At 41.1% G+C, this 19500-nt stretch overlaps 1 protein-coding gene across 2 annotated transcripts in view; it reads right to left on the reverse strand.

The window, feature by feature from the left end:
• Positions 1–19500, reverse strand: part of roraa (RAR-related orphan receptor A, paralog a) — a 192824-nt gene that overhangs the window by 52253 nt on the left and 121071 nt on the right. For both annotated transcript variants that reach the window (XM_004069638.5, XM_078948724.1), the window contains one exon: positions 4340–4369. In XM_004069638.5, the coding sequence (XP_004069686.1) occupies positions 4340–4369 (30 nt within the window). The remainder of the gene's footprint in view (positions 1–4339; positions 4370–19500) is intronic.

Below are 19500 nucleotides of genomic sequence, written 5' to 3' on the forward strand. Positions count from 1 at the left end.
CGCCCCACTAGACTATCTCACTCTGAGCAGCTCAGGGGACTCTGGCTGGCTGATCTTCATTATCAGCCCGAGCTTAACAATGTTCTGGATGCACTTCCCACATGAGTGCAACTAACAAATCCCCACAGAGCTGAATCAAGGCAACAAAGTGATGAAATACCTTCAAACAACCACTGAGCATGGAACACTGATCTATGCAGAGACAACTCACACTGCTCCGGGCGGTTCCACAGGAGTGCGCCTGTTGCCAAGCAAAATTAGACAGCAACTGGGACATATTATTCTCCTAAATTGGCAATGTACAGCACTATTAGGGGCCATAAATCTCATGTTTGATTAACTGAAAACTGACAGAAAAATATAAAAGAAAAATGCAAAGCTCAACTTATTAAGCAGGCTTTAAGTCCATAGTATTTAGTTTTTTTTAGATTCTGTTTGAATATAGTTTTAAATATTGATTAAAAAAAAACATATATCATCACCTTCTTGAAAGCTTTGTTAATGTTGTTTTGTATTTTGGGGCCAATTTTAAGGGCCAGTTTACCTTTATGGTCAGATATGGATGGATTTTATCTTTGTTACCTGAAAATAATGCTAACATGGAAAAAACAACAACAATAGAATTAAAACCAATTAGGTGAGTATGAATAATTATGACTTTTATCTTGACTGTGAACTATTGTAACAGCTGTTTGGATACCTATAGCTTCTTTAATATCCAGGTAGAGTCCATCAAACTAGTCAGTAAAAGGCTGTCAACTGGTATTTGCTTTATAATAGAAGATGCTTCACCTCTTGTCAAAGAGGCATTACAATTATTTCTGTTATTTTGCTTCATATGTGTTTCTACAAATTGTGATCTTGTTTTTTTTAGTTCATCTGAAGGAAACGTTAAATAACGATTTACCTAAATCTTTTTGTCAATGAGTATTGCGATCTAAACCACCAGCCCACAGTTGGTATATGATACACCTCCAGCTGCAAGAGTGCAAGAGGATTAGTTCAACTTAATCAGGAGATCTGCACTGTAGAGCATCATGACTACATGACCTGTGTGTGTGTGTGTATTAATGTGTGTTCTGGCTAGTTCTTTGTGATACCAACTGTGAGACACAGCCCCAGACTGCTGATGGTAGATTAGAGGTGAGACGTCTAATCTAACTGTAATCAGCTGCTGCATCTGAGCCTTTGCTCCTCACTAAACCCTCTCAACAGGTCAAAACAGAAACTCATCTCACAGAAAGCAAGCACCACTAGGGATGAGGATCTCTGGGAAATTTCTGAATTCCATTTTGATTCAATAGGTTATGATTGAACTTGATTCAAGGTGGATCATTTTGTCCAACTTGAATACCAAAACTTTGGTTTGATTATGAAACTTTTGTTCCTGTCGTTTGTAATTTAGACCAAACAAAGGTGGACGGTAAAATAATTAAAGTGCTGAATTCTTCCATTAGAAACTAACAAATAAACAAAAATATTTTTGCCTGAAAAGAAAAAGAAAACCAGTTTAAACAGTATTAATTAATTTTATAAAGTGACATTGCATCCTCTGAACAAGTACCGTATTCTCCACACTACATAGCCCTCTTAAAAGGCTTAGTTTATTTTTTTTGACAACAGTTCATCTTATAATCCAGAGTGTCATAGATATGAATTATTTCTGGTTGGGAGTTAGCGTAGTCACAAAAACGTTAGTTTTAGCAGTATCAGTCTATTCTTTTTATATTGCAATCAAGGGTACGAGTTACAGGTATTGTGAAAAGGCTACCGCGGCTAATATGTAGCGATATCAGATTCTTTTTTTAAACGTCTTTAATAACAAGGTTGGGAGTTAGCGTAGTCACAGTAACGTTTGTTTAAGTAGTATCAGTCAATTTTTTTTTTGCAAACAAAGTTGGGAGTTCCAGGTATTGCGAAAAAGCTAAAAAAAAACAAGTAGTTACTGTGACTGCAGTTAAAAGTGACTGAATGGTGGACTTATCTCCTTTTTTTTGTCTTGCCTTATGCGTCTCATAGTTTGGTGCGGCTGATATGTGACATAGGCTTGAAAATAGACCTTTAATTGACAATGCCCCTTATATTCCGATGTGCCCTATAGGCCGCGTGTAGAAAAATATGGTATAAATTCAAGCCATGTTATTTCTTAAGCTCAGATCAAAACCTCGGAAAACTGCAGACAATAACAGGAGGCTGGCATTAACCTCTACAGTATCGCATTCAAGAAACACAATCAGGAAAATGTAAAGTTATTCGTTCTGTATCTAGCAGGCGTGTGTGACAGATGTCTTTTTAACGTGTTATAAGTTAAACTGCCAAGGAAATGTGCAGGAAAACCACAGTTGACTTCTTGCTGAAAATTACAGCCTTGTGGTAGAAAAGGCAGAGTGGGGGCGGCCCCTTTCTCTTGAAATGAAAAGAGAATAGCAGAAAGATAAAGAGAAGAAAACAGGTCTGAGGGTGACAATAAATCTATGTGAGGACTGGATAAGGAGTGGACATCACAGCCATTGGCGCAATGACATAAGTATCCGTTTTCATCTAGAGTGCCTCACCTTCTGATGGCTCAATGATTAGTGAATTTGGGTAGATGGAGGAGAGGAAAGGAGAGGAGCCTGCCAGTGAACAGCTGCCCCTGTAATTTATATTGATGAGGGGACTGGCATGGCGGGGAGCTTCCAGCAGTTTGATCACTCAGGCAGAGTGGGGAGTTTGTCAGACACAGCCCATCCCCGAGGTCTGGGTTGGACTGGGAAGACTTGCTAAACACACATGCTCGCATTCTGGCGCACACATGCAGCCCAGCTCACATTATGAGAGGCAGGGTGGACCGGGAAAGCCAATGTTTTCACTCCAGGAACAGGACTGGATCAACGTTCTGCGTATAACCAAACAGGACAGAGACATCTCCCTCATTATTACTCCACAAGCCATGTAATCACCACAAAAAAAAAAAAAGGACAGAAAAAGAAGAAAGATCTTCCCTCTACAAGCTCAATGGCCATTAACCGGCCCCTTGAACCTCCTCTGGTGCACACGGCTCTGACAGCAGTCGCTTCCTGTCTGTAAGGCACACCAATCAAGTACTTGTTAAGGGGTTTTACTTTGATTTCCTCAAATTGATTTGAATATTTCTAATGAAATGAGATAGTGTGGTTTCTGCTCAGGGCTTTCAACCAGAGACTCTTAAATCATGCTCTTTGATTTGTCCCCTCAGTCTAGAGGTGCTTAGAGTCTAACTAATTGAGATAGTGCGGTTGTGGGTTTAAGCGTTTCTAGTTACCTCAGAGATCTTTTCACTCAAACACAAACTGACGCACAAAACGCCCCAGAACACCTAAAAACAATACCAAGGCCCTTCCAGACAAGCAAATTGCTTTACACACAATCAAACTGATATTTTGACGGGGCTGTTTGAGGAAGGTAGAGCTGTCAGCAGTGAAGATCATATCTTTTGCCCCGCTGTCTGATGTAACAGAGAAGCGCGGGTGTTTAACAGGGGGAGATGCAGCCTCTCACAAAGTGAAAGACTCTGACCGCTGTTACAGAAAAGCCCTCTGGCCTCCCCTCTCCACAAGTTTCATCAGAGTGATCAGAGCAAAAGAATAGCCTTCAGGGCTACTCTCTTTCACTCACACAGAGGGGTTTTAGCACACACGTTTGCATGGTTACAAGCACGCACGCAGAACAACACACACACAAAAAAGCCTTTTTCAAGTGCCGTTTTCGATTGCTCTGCATGTGTGTCGGAATACTGTACAAGGCTCCTGGAGATCATTGATTTCTCCAGGTTTGGCTGCTCATCGCTTCCTAATGTGCAAACTGAAATTGAAAGGCAGAGTGTTTCTGAGTTATGTATGTTGCAAAAAAAATGTTTAGGTTTCAGGCATGTGCCACATGCAGTCTCTGTATTTTATTTTATTTTTTTGATATTATCTGCACTGCAGAATACAACCTCTAGTAGATAGTGCAGCCTTTAAGGCTGCAAACCACCACAAAGCACCACATCCGTGTTGCTCAGCTGCAAGGCCTTGCAGGAAACAAAGAGGTGCTTTACTGCCTGCTTCAAATGTGCATGATATTCAAGCAGTCATAGGACTGCACATCATTTTAATTTCCTCTCTAGGGTTATCAGCATATTCTCTACAGTATGGCAATGAAGCCACACAAATTAGAACGAGTGACTGGCTCAGATCTGAAGGACGGCGTTGACTTTTTAAAGCAAAAGTGTACTTGTAAGCAAAGATGAAACAGATTACCCTTTTTTATCAACTTAAAAAATGTTGATCCTGCCTTGTATCTTTATTTTTTATAAAAGAAAAAATCGGTTCATACTTACAGGTGTGCGTCTTCTTTGCTACCGAGATCCCTGCAAAGAAAGAAAAAAAACAAATTATAAAATTTTTGCACAGAAAGGATATTTAACACCTGACCCTGCTGATAGGAATGTGAAAAAAGAAAAAAAGAAAAGTGAGCATTCAATAGAACAAAATCATTCAGGAGGAAGACCCACGTAGTAATGAGTGTTGGCTTGTGCCTAACAAATGTCCATACAAAAAGGCAGTTGAAACTCTGCACTCTGCAGGCAACAAAAGAAAATTTTAAGGAAAAGCGGCAGCATTTGGAATGCTAATGTGTTGTGTAGCCACTGTGGATGAGCCTGAACACATGACTGAGCCTGGGGCCCTTCGAGGACTGGAGGTGCGTTGACCTCAATGTTAGTCAATTCTGCTTCTAAAGAGATACTGTCAGCTAGATCAGGCGGGGTGCAAAAATATGTTTGAAAACATCAAATAATGGCACAAATATTTTAATCAATAAAACCTACACCACAAAAATGACCTGAACTGCAGTTTTACTTCTGAACACTTTATTGTTTTAAATAAGTGTATTTTGAAGAAAAACTGGTCCCCATGGTGTCATTTGTAAGTCTTGGTTTGTATATTTGAATTTATTGGTTGAACAATTTTGTTTTCAGTAATTTATTATTGTTTTTGCTATGAAAGAGACAAAGACAGGATCAGCTAAACCTCAAGGTTTGACAGTGCAGACGACAGGACTTGGACTTGACACTCAGACTTGAGTCGCAATTATGTCTCATATGTAGAGACTTGAGACTTGTGAACAATATTCACTTGTTTATTCTTATTTTTTAGCTCATGGATATTGCTGTCTCGACTGAAAAAAGGTCTCTGTACAAACCTTTTGCATTGATAATACAGAAAGATGAACCATTTCTGTTCTTGTGTCTCCAAGTTGTTTAAAAGAAGTTAACAGACAATTTGCAACCATAAAAATTAAATTTTTTATTCAATCTTTGGGGCTTAAGACTCGACTTGAAATTTACAGCTCAAGACTTGACACTTGCCTTGAACTTAAAGACCCACTGATAGAAAATGTTTTTTTGGTGTTTTTCACACAATCTTGTGGCATATTGCTTATGATGCAGGACATATATTTAGAAAATTAAGATTAAAATTGCATTTCTGAGTATTTGTTTTTTTCATGTCGTTTTGAATCAGGAGCAGATGAATAAAATGCTGTTCAAAAAAAGCTTGTAGTTGTGACGTAAAAGCTATAATCAGCAGGCCTCAAGCTCTTTGCTCCGCTCCACTCTGATCGATCCATGTGTTTCTTTGTTTTCCTTGTCTGAGGTGATATCTGGCTAAAAACTGAATAGCTTCAATACTGCTTCAATGCTCGCTATTTTCGTTGCACCGATAATGCCAGGTTGGGGGTGTGAGGAGCTGTTAGTGTAAAGAGATTGGTGATGGGAAATGGGGGTGGGATTGTTCCCACCTACAACTCAGAGGCAAATTTCAAATGAACTCCTGTTGCTTTGCAGAAACTACTATGTCCTAGAAAACGCCATAATCCTAATTAAAAGACCATTGGGAACACTTTTTACAGTTTAAAATATGATCAGAGTGGGACTCTAAATGCAAAGACTTCAGGTTGACTTGGAGTTGCAAAAAAGGGACTCGTGAGCATCTCTGTGACAACGCTGGGTTTGTTTAAACAACAAACAGATGGCCAGGAAGAAAACTCTCATAATGACAACATTTATGAAGTAAGGTGTAATGGTTAGCACTCTTGCCTGTCAGCAACAGGCTCTGGTTCAAATCCCAGCTGAGTCCTCATTGTATGGAAATTGCATGTGCTTCCTGTCCATGGATTAGTTTTCTCCAGGCACTCTGACTTCCTCCCACAGTCCAAAACATGTTTAATTGCTTACTCTAAACCACGTGTGTCAAAGTCAAGGCCCGGTGGCCAAATGTGGCCCTCCATGTCATTTTCTGTGGCCCGCGAGAGCCTACAAGTTTTTAATCTCTTAAAATAAAAATAAAAATTGGTGTGTATTTATTCATATCTAGGGGGAATCCGACTTGAAATATGGGATTGGTCAACTATACATTAGGATTTAAACACTGTCCTTGTAACCTAACCTGACAGAATCAAATGTAAAAGGATTTATGCTAAAGTAACAAGCAAACATATGTTTTCCATGCAACTGGAATTGTCACTTCATAATAACTAAATAATGAGTTATTTAACATTGAGGAGTAGTTACGTTTATTTTTCGTTATTTGGTTACATGTATAAGTTAAATCTAGCCCTTTGAGGACAGCCACTATGCTGATGTGGCCCTCGGTGAAAATGAGTTTGACACCCCTGCTCTAAACTGTCCCTAAGTGTGTGTGGGTGAGTTTGTGTCCCTGCAATGGACTAGGGAACTGTCCAAGGCGTACCCACCCTTCGCCTTGAAGAAGCTGGGACAGCTGTAGAGGACTAAGTAGGGATAGAAGATAGATGGACGTTTTGAGCTGGACCTGTCTCAAACGGAGGTGGAGCTGCTCTGCAATCACTAATAATGCCCACCGTCACCCTTTAAAGAGTCAACCCATTGAATCCGTCACTTTTTATTTAGCTGTGGGTCTGACTGTTTTTTCCTATCTGCAGCATTGGTCTAATGCCCCTGGAGCCTGGCGTGGAAAAAACTTGCAGTAAGCTGATGTCCCCTGCGGGCGGTTGGATGCTCATGCTTTGGAGGATGGAACCACACTAATAGATCCCACTTGTCATGCGGAAGCAATGGCTAATTTTTCTGCAGCTTGCATCTGAAACTCGGGAGATTCCGAGTTGATGCGATTCAATAACTCTCTATGTGAAAGGCGTCTGGCCGGAGATAACAATGTTACAGACACGTTTGAGGGGAAACGAGTCAAAGACCAAAAAGGGGGAAAACAATAAGCCCTTCAGTCTGCTGTAGATGTACACACACAAAGTCCATAAATGACACAAACTCCATTGAGCAGAAAGAGGAGAAACAGTCACCTAAGGGGCTGGCATTCTGATTCTAGCATTCATTTGTCCTCTCGGCTAAAACCGCATGTCCAGTCCAACTGTGACATCATGCACAAATAAGCTTTAATCAAGTCATACCTTCTTTATTTGTATTATCTGAATCCTAAAAATTTTGGCCAAAGTGATGTTCTGGTAAGATTGTATTAGACCATTAAACCCTGTATGATGCAACCAGAGTGTGATCACACTTTCTGGTAAAACCCTTTAACCTTACTATTAAACCTTTCTATCAAACGCCATCAGATCCAGGACGGAGTGAGCATCAGTTCTACCATTATTGAACCAAATCTTGTCATTTTGTTGACAACTGTAAGACCTATGACAAGAAATTTAGTAATAACAGCCCCTAAACACTTTCACCTTGCACAAAAGACAGCTGTGCCAATGTTACTGAACATGATTTTTAAACTTTATCAGTTTTTTTTGTTTTTTTGTTTTGTTGTACTAAACAGTAAACAGCATTCACAATGGTCCCTCATTATTTTTTTACAGCGCACTATTTTCTGTATCCTGATTGGCTGTTGACCTTGTCACTCAATCTCCTAGGTGCCATATCTCCTGTACAGAATACACTCAGCTTTCCACATTTACATAAATCTTTGATCACAGAGAGACGGGACTTATTTTACTGCGAAAGTTTGAAATATGAGAGTTTTAACAGGAGAGAAAAGTGTCAAAATGTTTTATCTGTCTGAGAAATGTATATTAAGTATGTAGTAGGAGGTTTTAGCCAGGAAGACATCTGTAATTCTACTTCACAGATTTCATTTATCAAAGGGGAATTCATGGAACTCATCCCCTCCCAATAAACAAAGGGACTGTGTACTTATTTAGCGTTTTTCTACCTCGATTTAAGCCCCAAAGCACATTTCAGTCCCATGCACCTCCATGCACACACATTCATACCGTTGATGGCTCTGTTTTCTAACACTGGCACCAACTTACAGCCATCAAAAGCAATGTGTGGTTCAACGTCTTGCCCAAAGACACTTGGGTGGACATTGGCGGGACAGAGCCTGCGATCCTCCAATCGGGGGTCAACTGCTTTACCTCTGCACCACGGTGCATGTGAATTTTATTTATTCAAAGGTCAAATCGACCTTTGTGGTCTCCACAGCTATCCCACGTACAAGGTGTAGGCAGAGGGAAAATCCCTCTTTTTCTGCGGCTTTAAAATAATCTACTTCCTGAGTAAACTAACATTTTGCTGGAAGACTAGTACATAATATTACTCTGGCATTATAGTGTTTGCTTTACAGATTGATTTATCAAGTAATTTTTACTATCTTTATATTTATTATGTATCTTTTATGGATAATACTTTGGGTGAGCAGTGGCTGTTGTGAAGCACTAATGAAATAAAGAATAATTTGAATGTACTTAGAGGCCAGCAATGTGGGGTTGTCATAACACATACTCAAAAGTCTAGTAACCTGCACAACTTGTGTTGGTGCTATTAGTGGAAATGTAATTAAATGTAATTTGGGGGGGGAAATATCAGTGTGTGTATAAAGCCCTGGCCACTGGCCCTGATGTTGCAAAATTATTTTATAACTATTTAAGCCTTAAATGAATAATTACCTCCCAACAGTTTCCCTTCGTCTTTCTCATCGCAAGCATTCAGTTCCACAACAAAAACAGACTTTTGTTTGTATCTTTCTTTACTCATAGGTTTTTCTAAAAAGAAACATGTTATTGTGCAGATTGTAATAAACACATTCAATCATGCTCCATCATGACAACAAAGGAGGGTCAACAAGTCCTTGCAACATTCTTTGACTTTTTTGTGCTGCAGATTTCTTGTGTCATCAGGATTTTTAAGGGAAAGTGATTTTTTTTCTCACCTCCTAAAGGTTTCACTGGTTGACTTTGTTTGTGGTAGACAGTATACCAATGCAAGCATCACCCCCACCCACCAGGTGAAAACAAAACAGTAGTCTTCCATTTTTTTCTTGCTGGTAGCCAATTTTCACCCAGCCTGTTGCTATGCAAGTTAGGAGAAGCAGGACAGCCGTGGGTCATTCGGAGCCCCTTGATTGGAGGTGGGAAGGAGAAGGGGCAACATATACAATGAGGGGAGTCAGGCGGTGAGAAGGAAAGGAGCCTGCTCTGGGCATGGACATTTGCAATGTCTGCCAGCGTCTGTCTCATCTGCTGGGGGGCAAGTTCAGAGGTCAGTCTGGAGGTGAAATTCTCCTTGGCTGCCATCAAAACTGCTTTGAAGTTCATAAACATTTCTGTGTACCAACAGAAATTATTGGTTGAAAAAAGACAAGGCAGTATTTATGAACCTTAAACAGAATTTTAATTTCTGTGTAACCGTATGTCATAATGGAAGGAGGGGACGGTTGTCACCACGTGGCCTTTGATCAGTCATATTTTCCCTTGCATCAGTAAACAACTGAGCAAATGTTCTCATGAGACATGGAGGTAGAGAGACAGCACGCAAGCAACTTGGGGTTAACCTCCTCGACATTTATCTGCAGGGGGCACACATCCTGTAAACATGCCACTGAGGCTGGAGGAGAGTCTGAGGTTTTGGCAGCCGGGGCGCAGCAGCGGGCTGTGAAGCACGGTGCCGTCGCAGGCGACTCAAAGTGACAGCGCTGTAATGAAGTCTGAGGCACACGGCAGACTGTACGTCATAATTTCAGGTTCCTTTCAGGCTGACAGCGAATGATTATCATGGATGGTTATTGTCACCCTGCCTCCCTGGTAGACGATGCGTGCTCTGGGGTTGTTGCGCCGTGACATTCAAAGTTACAGTCTCCTTCATATAATGGAGCTGTCCTCTCAGAGCGCTAATGGGAGCGATCCATTTAACCTGTGCCAGAAACACACAGACGAGGAAGTTCCTAATGCGAGGCCTCTCCCGTGGGGACGTCACACTCCCCCCTGGCTGCTCCCTTCCTGCTGCTTGATTCATTGACTGGCGCTCCTCACTTATCCTCATTCACTGCTCAGACTGGGGAGACAGGGAGGCTAACTTCCTGCTGCTTGCTCCACATGCCACCGCTGCACGCCTGCCACACACAAGGACACAGACGGCGCAAAAAAACCCAATTGCAGGAAGAGCAAGTGTGGGTCCTGTGAGGAGCTGGCTACACGCCTACTTCAGTTACGGGTCAGCAATGTAAGCCTAAGGAATGCTAACAGTACCCACATTTTGAAGTTAATTACTTTAAGATACAAAATTAACAAAAGTTCATGAAATATGTACTTATTGTCGGTTCATGACAGATTTGATGAATATTTTAGTTTTTTTTGTAGCATCCTGCTTCCTGTATGCCCAAGATGGCTTAAGAATGGTGGGTTTAGCCACTCTCAATACAGTTTAAACTTACTGTTATTCATAGACCACTTTTCCTATTACAGAACATCTGAAATTGATTTAAATAAAATAAAATAAATAGTAAAAATAGTAATCATAATAAAAAAGTTCCCCAACACCCAGATTTTAAGTGATGCCCTTAAAAAAATGTTCTGCTATATTTATTTGCTAATATACTTATAAAAATAAAAAATAAACATGATTTATGGTGATGGTGAAGTGAATAAAAAAATATTTTACTGTTTTAGAAGCAATTTTTAAAGTCAAAACAACAGGTTGTGATGAAATAGAAAAAATCAGAATAAACATGGCATCAGGGGTTAACATTAACAGGAAGCAAAATGATGTGGAATGTGACAGCCTTCAAAATAAAACAGGAAATATGACTAACAGAACGTGATAAGAAAAAGACTATAAACACAGTCAATAAACAAAACAAAGAAGGTGCCAATAACGCCATCATCCATGAAATCTACAGACTTCAGTCTCGTGCTGTGAAGGCCAAGTTTTATGCACAAAGTCATTTAAGTCACCCTCCCTTTTTCTGTGACACACTTAGTCTTATTAGCTGTTTTCAGCCATAAAATATAAATGCAAAAATGTAATGATTAAAAAAGCACAATGATTCTAATCAGCTGCCCCCAAATGTACTAAAACACTTAATCCATGGAGAGGCAAATTCTCTGGGGAGGCTTAAAGAAAAATGACTTCTCTGTCTCCAGGCGCTGTTATTTCTGGTCATTTCTAATTGGTTTTAACTAAAAGCAACCACTCTGAGGCTCTACAGGTTACTTCAATGCATCGCTATGGAATTGTCTGCAAATAGAAGATATACATCCAAATTAGTTTTAGAGGACACCACAACTGTCTTTTAGAAGACGAAAGGAGAAAGGTCAGGAAAAAATAAAAGGATACATGCCTTACTGCGAGAGGCAAGAGGCTGGAGAGTCCCAGTGGAAGAGTGACATTATCAGGGTGACCCTGAGATCATAAAAGCCTGGGCTGTCTTGAGGCTCCACGCCAAATGTACCTCGACCCCCTACAAATGTCTCACTGCTCCTGCGCAACATCCTTCCCAATGCAGTTCTGCATTGATGGGCCTGCAAGTCTCCAGGTGAGTCGTCAACTCTGTTTGGTGGCTCGTGAATTATACATTGCAGCAGAGGAATTTACGTGGCCCAGGAGGGCTGAAAAACAGCAGGCATGGCTGGGAGGCAGACTGAAGACTCGTACGGAATTTTAATTGTACCACTGGGACTACGGCGATAAGTGCTATTGTTATTGGGAAGACACCGCTGCTAAGGTTCACTTAACTGAGCACTTGAAAATGACTCACTTGCACAATGTCCAAGACTCTAGCATGGCATCAAACTGAGGTTTAATGACTATTTGGAGACAGAGACATTATTACCCAGTAGCAATAACATTTACGACTCAGTTTTCCTTATCCAGCATAGTGGTACATGAACTGATAAAAAAAACAAAAAAATACACTAAAGAGATCACTAAAGTATTCCACAGAAATCAATTCAGTTTGAAAGCATTTGTTACCATTACAACAATGTTTTTGTCAACAATTTTTACTAAAATTGGATAAATGGATTATTCTCTGAGTTTACGGTGGGCAGGAGGGCCCTGGGAGTTGGTCAAAGACAGGCCAGGAACACAGAGCAGACCTTTGTGTACTCTTTGCACCAGAGGTTGCCAACCTGGTGGTAATCTCCCACTGATCCAGTCTCAACACCACATGAAACCCTATAGCCTTAGAGCCTGTGCTGTAAAAAAATAAAGGGTGAAAAACACACACACACATTGAAGGACTGCTTTGGCTTTTTTCTCTCCTGGTTCTTTATTTCAAATTGTATAATAACACAAACTCACTACATAGAGGTCTTCATTGGGACATTGAAATGTTGAGAGCAGAGTGTATACTGCATTTCTGACCATTTCAGTTCATTTTATAAGATGTTACTGGTCTACAGGTTGAAATTTAAAGAGATGAGACAGTTATCGCCTGATCCTGGAGCAAGTTTTCCTGTTATACAATAATAGCTTGTTGTAAAAAGTTTTACAGTTGGCCAAAAGAGATGCACCCCAGCAAGCCAACCTATTCAGAAGCATTTAAATATTCATGACACACAGCATGCCGCTGAACAAAAACCATCTCCGATGTTCAGTTTACGTGAAATCACATGCTTCCTCTTGTTTTAGTCTTCTTTTTAGTTTCTGTGCATGCTTGCAAAGATTGATCCACCTACCTCAGGAAACCACAGAGATAGACGGCTTTTACTAAAGGTTTCATTTGTCAACAGCTGAAGCACGGCTAAAGACGGGGGTTTTTCTCCACTAGCATGTCCACAGCAATGCATTATTGTGGCGATGGCAGCTTAAAGAGAATGGGGGACATCTGTTAGCAAAACTGCAATGACAATGAGTTCAGGCCTGCGTGTATAATCATCAGTTTTATAAAGGCTGACTCAGAATTATACAGAAAACCTTTCATTATCATCAGTCACTCAGTCTCCGTTCTCATCCAGGAAAGCTCAGTACAGAAAACTGGTCTAATGAACCTGAGTCTGTAGGGAAGGATTGTTCTTTGAGAGTGTGTTGGAAGTCAAGGTTTCACAACAGTGGACTTGCGGCTCTGCTGATAAGGACTTGGCTTTAATTGCTCAAAAGGGAGGGAACTGCAGCCCCATTAGGTCTGGTCTAAGCACTTGCCAATAAGCCAAACTGCCCCTCTGAAGCCTCGCATGTAATGAAAACTTCCTCAGAGATGAATTACATGTGTGTCAATCCACTAATTAATATCACCAACTTGTCATTTTTGCCTTTCTGCAGTATCGAACAGAGTCACAGAGACTGGAGGTTGGAATTTGAAGCATCGAAGGATGTAAGGGAAGGAAGGAGTGGAGGCATACTAGCGAGCACTCAGCTCCTGCGCATCACTGCAGCTTTGGTCGGCACTTAGATCAGCATCTATTTTTCATGTTTTTCATAATTAAAACGTGCAAGTTCTGTAAGCCCTCCGTGCTCCATGGAGATCAAAGGTAGTCCTGTTGGCAGGGAGTTCATCAGCAGAGCCACTTCTCCACATCCAGGCAGAAGTGCCATGCTTCAATCACAAACACTCAGTAATAACACATGTGTGGTAACGGGACAGTCATGGACATGGACTATGATTAATAGAACAAAGATCATGGTTTCCTCCTCTGTTTTCAAAGCTAACACAGCGGAGGATGTTCCACATGAGGATAACCCAGCGCCGCAGATGAAGAGATTGATAAAAGACGGAATACATATTTCACACATTGCCTCTTGTGGTGCAGGTGGAGTGTGCATCAGTTTGTAGCATTCTCCCTCCCTGCTGCATCCTTTATGTAAATGTAATCGGAGGATAACACGGGCTAAAGCTCTGCAGAGCAGAAACATGATGCCTCCTCTCTGAAGAGAGACAAGGATACAAATTTACCTCACATGGAGTAATGAGTGAGCTGTGTTGAGTTATTTATTTGTCCCATTGATTGCAGGGTAACGGGATGCCAACTGGAGCACCTGTCTGGAAACTGCGCAACTTTCCATCAGCGAGGCACCATGACAGCTACCAAACCCCTGAGGTCCGTCAGTTTCTGTGTTTACAGTTTTCTTACAGCAGTTGAAGTAAAAAAAAAGTTAATGTCTTTTATTTCACTGAATCTAAAGTGGTTGTATAGTGATAGGGACACCTGATGACAAAAAAATTAAAACAAGCAAAATGAGGGGAACTAACTTGACATTACTTATAAAATAGTTACTTTTAGACAAAATAGAATCAGAACACATTTTTTAATCTTTCCTTTTTTTATTTTATATTTGCAACCCTAAAGGGATATTGCCTTAAAAGCTGCAGAATTTATTTTTAGTTTTTTTTTTCATATTGTTGACCAAAACGTGAAAGTTAAAAGCACATACAATTCCTATTGTTTTCCCTATGTGACAATTTATCCTACTGCTGCAAAGCTTCCTACTTTCAATGGAGTTCTTAAAGGACTGCAAATAACTCTTTGAGGAAGGGACTTGTGGTGAAGTCATTTGAAAAGACACTATAATTAGACGTTAAGTAATTGCACGCTGAGAGGAGAGTTGTTTTTTTGTTGTTGCTGTTTTTTTTTTTGGTTTTTGTGTGTTTCTTGGTGAAAGCTCACAAACTTGCAGCAAGATAAAAAAAACAAAAAAACAGAAAACTGCTGGATTCCTTTCTTGCGTCTGAGGTCAGCTATAGTTTATGGTGCAAATGCCCCAAAAGTGAGAAGTAAAAAGTGAATTTATCATATTATTTTGAAAATTTGGATTTCACTTTTTACAATTTCTCTCTCATTGTTATACAGCGGAGTGAAGCTGGCCAGACACAAGAAAAGCTCAGCACATCAGAACCACTAATAGGCCCGTACACATATCAGGCGTCTCCATTGAATGCGCAGACGGTTCAATGATATTCAATGCAATTGCAGAGTCAAGAGGGGTGCGAGGTGGAGGCTGCTGCATCCACACAGCCATACATTCTCAGCAATTTGAAAGCTTGCAGCCGTGGTCAGCAGTAATAATTAATAGCATACTCTATAAGCATTCCATTAGGTGCAAGCAGCTGTCATAAACATCTTAATTAATTTACAAAGCAAGCAACTGGGGAATTATGGCGACGTAAAAATCTGCTTCCCTCTGCCGCTCCATAGCACTGGAACAGATCGGGCTTTTAAATTTTTAAACACGTCTTTCATGTTCTCTAGAGCACTAAAAAGCCTTTGAACAGTCAGCTTGTTAGGAGATGCACCTAGCAGCCCAATACCTACGGGTTGTCTTGCTATTCTTCTCATACAGTGACTAGGTTTTTTGGTTTCCTCTGCTGTTCAGGCTCGTCTCCGTCTCCCTCATATTTTCTTTGTGACAGCAATTTTTCTACGCAACACTTTTTCTTTCTGTCTCTTTGTACGGGTTGTCTACGTGTATAGCAAATTCACTAGAAGGTTCTGGAAGTCAATTTTTTTTACTGACAGAGTGGACAAACATTTTCAAAGGGCGTACTGATGGGATCAGCGGCTTCAAAGCGTTTGAAAAGCAAAGGGAGAAAACTAAACACCACCGTTTTGCTTTTTTAAAAGGAGGACATCTACTTGAGGATGCTGGTTGGTGCAGCTGAGGGATGGTGGTTAAAAACACAGCTCCCTGGAGTGCACGTTAATCTGGATGCCACTGTGGAAGGGTCAGAGTGTTGTAGTAAAAACTCTCCTCCTACCTGTTCTGCTTCAGACAGGGCAAGATTAGACCGGCCACTCTATTATATGAGAACGGCTTAAGAGCATTTCCACTTTCAGAGCTGGGGTATCAGCAGCTACTGACACTAAGTAGAGCTGACCCATCATTTTGGAGAGGAGGGTATCAGCCTCCCTCCCTTCTTCTTTTTCTTTTTGGTAGGGGGTGGGGTGGGGGGGACGATTCAGTTTAAAACTAATATACCAGAAAATAGAAATGAGAAAGCAGAAATACTGGAAGTTTGATGTGCCTGTAACTCCCCGGTGATAACTCACTGCCACCTCCCCCCCCCCCCCCCTCAACTCCCCTCCATTGCAGCCAATGCCATATTTACTTAACCCAGCCACTGTGACAGCACTCAATGCTAAAGCACTCCCAAGGCAGATGATCAAAGTCGGCAGTCAATTCACATTACAATGCATTGATTTGATGTTTCCTAACCTCCCAGGCCTTTCTCTAATATTGCCAAGGACCTTCGGGATATTTCAGAGCACCTCCTTCCCCCGACTTTCTCAGTCTTCCTGGAAATGTGTTCAGCCGAGGAAATTCTCTGGCCACATGAAACTGCAGCCTCTCAAACTTTGTTCACATAGCCCTTGGCAACACTCGTACAAACAGACACTTCTATTAGCCCCCATTTTGGGCTTCTGTGTTCAAAACTCTCGTGTTCATGCGTAGCTATACAAGTTTCTACAACAGTTTTCAGAATCTACAAACAAAACGCGTGTTGAAAGTTAAACAAGGTCTAAATTCGACCAATCAGGGACTCGGATTTGGTAGTCACATATAGATTCTACAGTCAAATATATAACTGTCCCCCCGCGATTGGGAGGCATCGGCAGAATCTTCTCGATTACCTGCCACTGCCCGATTTAAAAAAAAAAATTATTGGCGTGGTCATGAATGTAGAAGGTAGCAGTCAGGCGGCTGTTAGTCATTCAGACAGCGGCCATTTGTATTAAGTGCCGCCAGCCGGGGGTTTATACTGTCTGAGCACCAATCTGCGCTGCAACCATGGCCTCACCTAGCAACTTCTTCTTTTGTCCTTCTTGTGCGCATTGCTCTTCTTCTATGATTATTGCAGCAGCACAATGTTCTGTCTTCTTGGTACTCTTCTCATCATCAACCGCAGCCCGTCAAGACAAAGGTCTGTGAGTTGCTGTGGTGCTATCAACTCCACGATGAGGTGGGATGGCAGAACAGAGACAGAAGCCTGGCTTGAGGGTGGCAGTCTGAAACTGGCCGATCATCAGACAATTTGGGGGACCTTGGAGACCCTCCCATCACTCAATTATCACTGGACTGGACCGTCCAGTGACTGCCACCGCGCAACCTCGAAATGTGACAGGGCGGCCACTGACTGTCCAATCGCGGTTTAACTTGAATGTTTCCTCAAAACCTCTGTGGCCGTCGCGCAGGGTGTAAAAATACGACTGCTGCCTTCCGTTTACAAATGCCACCGCACGGCCAACTGCCTATTTTGCTAAAAATTGCTTTTAGGTCGCAGCGCAGTGGCATTTTGGCACATGTGACCCAGCTTTTAATTCACCGAAGTCCCAACTGTTTGAAAATTAATCATAAAGGAGAAATTAATAATTGCAGTTTGTGCCCGTCTGGAATTATGTGACACCAAGTCTTTCATTTATTAGAATAGAGCAGTAAAAGAAAAAGCCATGAGAAAAATTTAAGAGATTTGCACTGCTTTGACATTTCACACCAAGCCTCTTCCGACTGTAGGTGGCGGACATGTGCCAGTAAACAGTAGAAGAAGAAAAAGCCCCTCCCAGCTTGAGCAGTGTGAACACCATGGGTTCTTGAATGCTCATCACATGCTGGTGCATACGTCGCTTGATGTCAGGCTAACAAATAAAAAAGCTGAATCAGTAAATTCATTCAGGCAAAGCACTTTAAACCCACCTCACATTAAACCTACTCCGCTTTATTGTTTTGATGTTTGCAGGGCCACTAAAAGGTTCTACTTTGAGGCGAAACTCCATCATTTCACTTGTAAACCCCAAATAAAATGCTCATCAACTCCACAAGTACATGCTGTTTTAGAAAGCAGCCTCCTGAATTAACCATGTGTGGTATGTGGCATCTGACATCAACTCCTTTTGTCAGTGAGAAAAAGCAATTTACCACATCCATGCATGGCAAGACAGTCTGTTCCTGTCTTCGGGAAGGAAGGAAGTTACTTTGTTTGTCTTACAAGAAGAATTTGTCCAAAGGTGTTAGCATCATTGCCATGCCACACTGACACATTGACCTACAAGTCCAAAAGAGAGCCTTGATAAACACACTAAAACATGCAGGGGAAAAAGATGGACAGTGTGAGGGAGAGGATGAGAAAGAAATGTGAACTATTGATTTATGTACAGGAGGCATTCCTTAAACAGTGTGAGTCATTGCGGCTGTGAGCAGCAAGCTGAGTCTTTAATTATTTGTTAGAAAGCGGACAAATTCAGTCCCGCGTGAAGAGGACCTATTGATTTCTGTCTGGCACACGGGACGCACTTACTCATGGCAATTCACAGACCATGTAGATGATCAGAAAGACAGAGAAGCTACTTATCTCCTTTTTAATCTGCAGAGAAACAGTTGGAGCCGGTCATTAGGCAGGGGGTGAACATGAAAAATCCTAGGCAGCCCTGGAAATATTTCATCCACAGAGCAGAGATGATGGACTTTAGTGCTGTTCTTAGAAAACAAGGTTCTGTATGATATAATAGATGAATATGCATGCACTGAACTTGTGCATATCAACAAAATAGAAGAGAAAATGTCAGAATCAACGCAAAAAAGGAAATTTGTCACATTCACATGATAGGCATAACTGACACTTTAAAATGGCAGCTTGACTTTAGAAAAGATTATCTTTAGTGGCAACATTTTATCCAATTAGATGAATTTTTTGGTGAACAACCCCAATATAAGTTAAACACTGTTGCACAATCAGAGTTTGTCTAACTGGGTTTCTACTTTGAGGTGTGTGTGTAGAGATAAGAGAGGAGAACGTCAAACAGAAAGAGAGTGTACGGCGTCTGAACTGTTCAATGGTAAAGAAGGCAAAAGAGAATCATTTTTTTTAGAACAAAGAAGCTATTTATAGCAAGAAATAAAGAAAGACAATATAAGAACCCTCATCTAACACTATGGGCAAGGATGCTTTAATGTGCTCATTCTGCTTTATCCCTTGAAAATATTCTGTTTAGGCACCTACAAAGGAAACAAAGAGTTCACGCAGGAGGCTTGATGCTATAGGTCCATCCTTTTTTTCCAGCGTGCCTGTGTTTGATGCAGACAGTTCATCCTGTGTGATGTCGTGTTATAAAGAGCTTCTGCATTGTTATTTCATGAGAGGGCAAAGCAGAGAGCCAGAAAGCTCGTCTGAGCGGTGGAGAATTACCCAGTATGGCCACGCAGAACATGGATAAGCACATTTAGCGATGTCAACTTCTTTAAACTAGAGAGCAGGCAGCTAAAGGGAACCTTCTCACCCATTTTTTTTTTTTTTT

This window comes from Oryzias latipes, chromosome 6 (assembly GCF_053564925.1).
Source record: "Oryzias latipes strain Hd-rR chromosome 6, Olatipes_Hd-rR_3.1".
Lineage (NCBI taxonomy): Eukaryota > Metazoa > Chordata > Actinopteri > Beloniformes > Adrianichthyidae > Oryzias > Oryzias latipes.